At 39.0% G+C, this 5,820-nt stretch overlaps 1 protein-coding gene across 1 annotated transcript; it reads left to right on the top strand.

The window, feature by feature from the left end:
* The first annotated feature begins 596 nt into the window (after positions 1–596).
* On the top strand, positions 597–1,604 carry LOC125024847 (diaminopimelate decarboxylase-like). The gene is made up of 3 exons (XM_047612619.1): positions 597–662; positions 865–1,181; positions 1,280–1,604. Exons 1-3 carry the CDS (start codon positions 597–599, stop codon positions 1,602–1,604), a joined length of 708 nt encoding a protein of 235 aa, XP_047468575.1.
* Positions 1,605–5,820: the final 4,216 nt, after the last annotated feature.

The following is a 5,820-nucleotide window of genomic DNA, read 5'->3' on the forward strand; positions in this document are numbered from 1 at the left end:
AACAGGCCCAACGGCCTCGAAGAAATTCAGGAATAATTGGGCACTCTGCCGAAAAATATTCGAGTCTTAAAGCTGGAGAACTAAGGGAGACATGTTTTAAAGTTCTTTGAGTAAGCCCCCCAAACAAATTGAACCCACCTACTTATTAGTGTATATAAGGCTGCTGTAGGACGAGGAGCAATAATCCGCAAGAGGCCTCAAGGAAATTTATCAAAATCCTAAAGTTTGGGTTTTCTAATTAAGAAATCCTGAGTAAAAAATTGATCGAGATGTTTATTCATCACCCTCGTCTCCAATTGAAAAGCTTCCTGAAGAAGATACTGGTAAACAACAGCGACTACAATATCCGCTATAAAAACAATATCGAGTCCAGAATATTTTCTTATGATAAGCCCAATAAATACCGGACAGACATCAATACTTTGATTACGATTATTAGACTGCTCAATGCTGAATAAATCGGAACCCTGAAAGAGTGCCTGGGTGAAACCCAAGAGGAGCTCTCAGAGGAGGCCTTCAAGGGAGATATCCAGAAGTATCGGAGGGAGATAATGTAGAGAGACTAATACCAATTTTAGAGGATAATTAGAGGCCTGATGAGGATAGTTCCGTCGAGTTCAACAGGTTTAGAGGTGGTTGGGGAGCACAGGCTGTTCTGGGAAGTTTGGAATAAATTGAGTAAGATTTGATTAAATATCAAAAAATATTATGAAATTTTAATGAGGTTATATTATCACAGTTTACAATAGATATTATCTATTTTTCAAATTTTTAATTGATCCCATTCTCTATTCATCATAACTATTTAAATGGAAGAAACTCAAGTTTATGGACGCTTCTCTTGCCCAATCCCTCCTCTCTAAGTATGGTTCTCCTCTTTTTGTCTATGATGCCGACCACATCAAGTCCCAGGCTCTCAACCTCACCCAAGCAGCTCATGGCTTTCATATCAGCTATGCTATCAAAGCTAACAGCAACAAATTCATCCTCAATATTCTCAAAAACAACAAGGTCGAGTGTGTAGACGTTGTCTCTCCAGGAGAAATTTATAAGGCTCTTGCTAATGGGTATGCAGGACATCAAATCCTGTATACTGAGAATTTCATTTCAGAGGAGGAAATGGACTATGCATTAAGCGCAAATGTGATAATGAACATCGGGGCGCTGGATACTTTGAACAGGTTCAAATAAAAGCTGTCAGGCAAATAAATTTTCATAAGGGTAAACCCAGAGTTAGGAGCTGGTTAAAATTATAATGTAATTACTGGTGGCCAAAAAGCAAATTTGGAATATATGCTAGTGAGCTCGATGATGTTGCCAGAATAGCATCAGACCACAACATCAAAATTATCGGCCTCCATCAGCATATTGGCTCCAATCTCAAAAAACATGATCAAGAAGTTTTTCTCAATACCACCGAATACATCTTCAAACTCCTCCAGAAGTTCCCAGATGCCACCAAGGTCAACATTGGAGGAGGGCTTGGAATCAAGTATCAATCCAATGACGAATTGCTCGATGTTAAAGACCTCTATGACCAAGTCAAGAAATATAGGGATCAATACTCCACTGCCCTTTCAAGAGAAATTCAGCTCTGGATTTAGCCTGGCAGATTTTTAGTCGGGGAGTCTGGTTATCTTCTTTGTCGAATCACAGCCAAAAAAAGGACCCCAGAGAAGATGTTTATTGGGACAGACACAGGGTTCAATCATTTATTGAGACCAGCCCTTTATGGATCTTTCCATAATATCGTGAACCTCTCTAATAGTTCTGCCAGAACTGAGAAAGTGACAGTGTGCGGGAACATCTGTGAGTCGACTGATAATTTAGGGAAAGATATTGAGCTGGGGGGAGAGATCGGGGATATCTTATCAATAGAGAACGCGGGTGCATATGCGTTTAGTATGAGTTCAAACTACAACGAGAGGCCACGGCCTGCGTAGGTGCTGATCGAGGGGGGTAAAGAGACGCTGATTAGACGGCGGGAGACATTCGAAGATTTGGCATAAAAGCTGTGAAGATGATATTGAGCAACATATTAAATTATGAAATATTATTAAATTATGAAATATTAAATCGTGAAATATTAAATGATGAATATTATATTGATTAAACCCAAAATTATATTAATTATTTAATTGAATTTATTGGTAATGCACATCAATAAGATTTATTTCACAGTTCTGAATTATGCCACCTCATTTATTTTCCAAATATATCCACATCACATATTTATTTGCCTACTCCCTCTCCTCCATCCATTCCACCACTTTTATATTCACATATCTCACACACTATCCACTATTCCTACTCCTACCCTTTCCTCTACTCCTATTCTCCAATCCTCACCCTCCCTACTACCCTCAAACCTTCCAGATCTCTTCAAACTCTCAAGATCCCACTACCTCTATTCAAACTCTCAAAGTCACACCCAACCAATTCCTCCAGGATCATCTTTGGCAGCTTTTTGACCAGGGATGCCTAATTCCCTATTGGCAAATTTCGAAATCGAGTAAGGCTGGCGACCATCTTCTCTGTAAATAATATCTCCATTTCGCCAAGCCTCGATCAAGAGTTCTCCATTCTCTAATTGAACGGGAAATGAAGAAGGGGTGAATATCAGTTCCGATATTCATTTCCAAATCTAAAATGGGCACTTAGCTCTGATAGTTGAGCTTCATGCCCCCCAGAAGTCAGGCCTACAAGAGTACTTATGAACAAATTTGTTGGTCGCAATCTGTTCTTGGAGGACTCGTCAAGAAATATCGATGGATTCTCCTCAACAATCGATATTTTGACGCTATAAACTCATTTGGCCTTCCGACTGGAGCTGCTTGAACATGATAGGCCCAGCCTCCACCCGAGCAAGGAACGTTGGCAAAAGAAGGCGAAGGATGGAGGTCAGAGAAGAATGAGTGTTTGGTTTATATTGGTTTATATATCGAATGTGAATAGGGTTGATTTATGATAGATTCTAAGTACAAATATTGTTGTTTTGCTGCTAATAAAATATTTGGGTTCTTTTTGGAGTATGATAATTTTATTTAGTTGCTATATTCAGTTTTGTGCAGCCGGCAAGGCTGTATTTTGCAACCAGTCCATTCTAGTCAACTGAATTTGAATCAAATCAATTACTATCAGCTATTATCATCAAAGCTGCCCGCCCTTTCTCAATTTGCCATACAACATACAACATACAAAAATTCATCATCCATACATTGTCCAATCGAAACCTGTTATTTTTATCTCAGGATAAGCACTCAAATAGTCAATTGTTGGGGCTGTGGATGCCAAACCGTGAATCTGAATCCCATTAATCATCATACCGAGAATATAAGCGATAAATTATCAATAGTGTTTGGGTATTCTGAAAGAATACTTGTGCTTGGTGCTATCGTTGATCTTCCGATGACTTTTTGAAGTATTTTCGAAGTACTCTTCGATTATCTATTACTGTTTCCTTGGGTTCACCTCCGGGGAAACCTCCGTTTTTCTATTTTATCCTGCAAACTGCTTCTTCTTGACTTAGGTCTCCTCCTCATGCGCTGACTTCGTTCGAATCTTTTTACACGTCAGAGAACTCTCCCTGTTTTTATTCCCAATGTAAGAAGACAGCTTTCGCTTTTGATTTTTCCTCGCTAAGTTCCTCAAGTTTTGACTGTTGCCCTTGCTGATATTACTTGGAGGAGGAGAAATAGACTTCGAGTGTTTCTACCGATTTATTTATCCGTATGAAAAAATTTTATTTGACAAGGAACTCCCTTCAAGGGTATAGATATTCGCAGCCAGCTCATCCTCTATGCACTCTAATTCCTTCGACAGAACTTGGCATTCTAATTGCAGCTGAGCTATTATTTTGGAATATGTTCCTTGATGCAAAGAAATGGATTCTTTGACAATTTTGAGTCTTCTCAGGAGAAATTGTTTCTTCGCTTCCTCATGAGTAAAGATGGAGTCCCCGGCTTTAATCTCTGACTTATCGATAATTTCGCCGCTGTTTTTGAGATTGGGCCTTTTAAGGGCTGAGAGACCCTTAGGAGTCAGAGTGTTGATTTTTCTTTTGCTGTTTGTCTTCCTAAGCCCATTGTCTTTGAGCTAGAACTTGCCGAAGCTCATCCTCTCGATTTTCTAATTTTTGGACAGCTTCTTCTTGCTGATTGTGCGTACTATCGGGTCTCGATTTCTCTGGGAGAGCTGTAGCTTCTGTTTTCGTTGAATTTTTTCGGACTACCATGTCAATTGTTCGATCCTAGTCTTGTTCTTGATATACTCCTGCTTTTTTTTCTTGATTTTGAGGGAGAGTTCCTGGGCTTTGATATCCTCAGGCTTCGTGATCGCCTGGACCTGTGTATAGTAGTTTTTTGGAGAAAAATACCGCCTTGGATTTATGTATATTTTGTTAGCTGGTTTCGATGGGTTGATTTCCTCTCTTATTTTCTCGATTTACTCCTTGAAGGCCTTTATCCTTTATTATATTTATTCTCTTTCACTGAGCAGTATAAGGAGATCAACTTCTCCCAGCATTGTTTCATATTGCTATTTTAAGATCTACATGTTGTTCTTTAGCTCAGGAACTATTGTATTTATTTATTCATCTCTCTGTGTATTTCTTCTGGCCATTTCTAGACCCTCAAGAACGAGGATGGACATATCGAGTTCGGGGTTGGAGTTTTTTTACGATGACTACTGTTCTGATGGCTAGTTGAGGAGCCTGGGAGATTCGAACAGAATTTCGCGTGACGAGATCAGATTGGAAAGGGTGGCCTCCTCCGTTTCTGTTGTCTTGAACTTCGGCTGCAAATTGATGCTTTGGAGAGATAAGAAATTAATTTCTCTTTCTATCGATGGGTTTGAGTTCAAGGTATTCCTTTTTTAGTGCATGGAAATATTTATTTATATGAGTCCTCAATATTATTTTAAAAATTAATCTATACAGCGTCTTTGGCCACCATACTTTATACGCGCGAACGCCACTGCCACCTTTGCCTTTTTTTGGTTGCCATACCATAATTTGAGTCCTATTGACTCAAAAACAGGCCTCTTTAGTTTATGAGCCGATTCCGTATTCAGCCCAGATCGGCCACTGTGAGCATTCGATAAGGCCAAGATAATCAGGATTGCTGATGGGAGTTCCAAGTGAATAACAGTGTGAGAAGTAAGCCAATTTCCCAAAATGATATTTGTAATTAATTATCGTTGTGTTTAGTGGTTCTCGGATTTTCGGTGTGAATATAACTCAATAAAGCATATATTAAAAGACTAAGATGTCAGTCGATGCTCAGTTCAAGGAAGAAGCCGCCAAAAAAATACAATGTATCGAAAAATAGGGAATCTCCAAAGCTACTATCGTCAAACTTCTCAAAGACCAGGCCTGTGAGTCCTGGAAAATATTGTAAACAATTATTCTCTATCTCGAACAAAAAGATAAGCTTGCTCTTAATGAGCTTTACGATAAAATCGATGAGAGCTATCAAGTGGTTTCATCAATCACGATGCTGATCTACTTATACTCCCTCAAAATCAATTATAAGAATAAAAAACCCTATTTTCTCTATACCTGCCGGTGGACTTCAATGTACATTAAAATCGGGTTAAACGATGGGGATATAATGCTCCTGTCTGCATTTTTGCTTAATGAACCTCAAGCCGAAATTGTCCAATCAACGTTGGGCATGATTTGCACTGTTTTCCCTGTGATGTACGAAAAGTAAAGATTTAATTTGGATACTGTCTAATTTCATGCTATCATTGAATGGGTGACTCTTTGGGAGACCAAGACCCAAGAGGAATTCTTATCTGCTATCGGACTGTGTAAGATTA

This window comes from Penaeus chinensis, unplaced genomic scaffold, assembly GCF_019202785.1.
Source record: "Penaeus chinensis breed Huanghai No. 1 unplaced genomic scaffold, ASM1920278v2 CTG_690, whole genome shotgun sequence".
Classification (NCBI taxonomy): Eukaryota; Metazoa; Arthropoda; class Malacostraca; order Decapoda; family Penaeidae; genus Penaeus; species Penaeus chinensis.

Coding starts and splice junctions, on each gene's coding strand:
- LOC125024847 (XM_047612619.1), top strand. CDS start 597: ATGAGGATAGTTCCGTCGAGTTCAACAGGTTTAGAGGTGGTTGGGGAG. Junction 663..864: donor AGCACAGGCTGTTCTGGGAA/GTTTGGAATAAA, acceptor CTCCTCTCTAAG/TATGGTTCTCCTCTTTTTGT. Junction 1,182..1,279: donor GCGCTGGATACTTTGAACAG/GTTCAAATAAAA, acceptor GTGGCCAAAAAG/CAAATTTGGAATATATGCTA.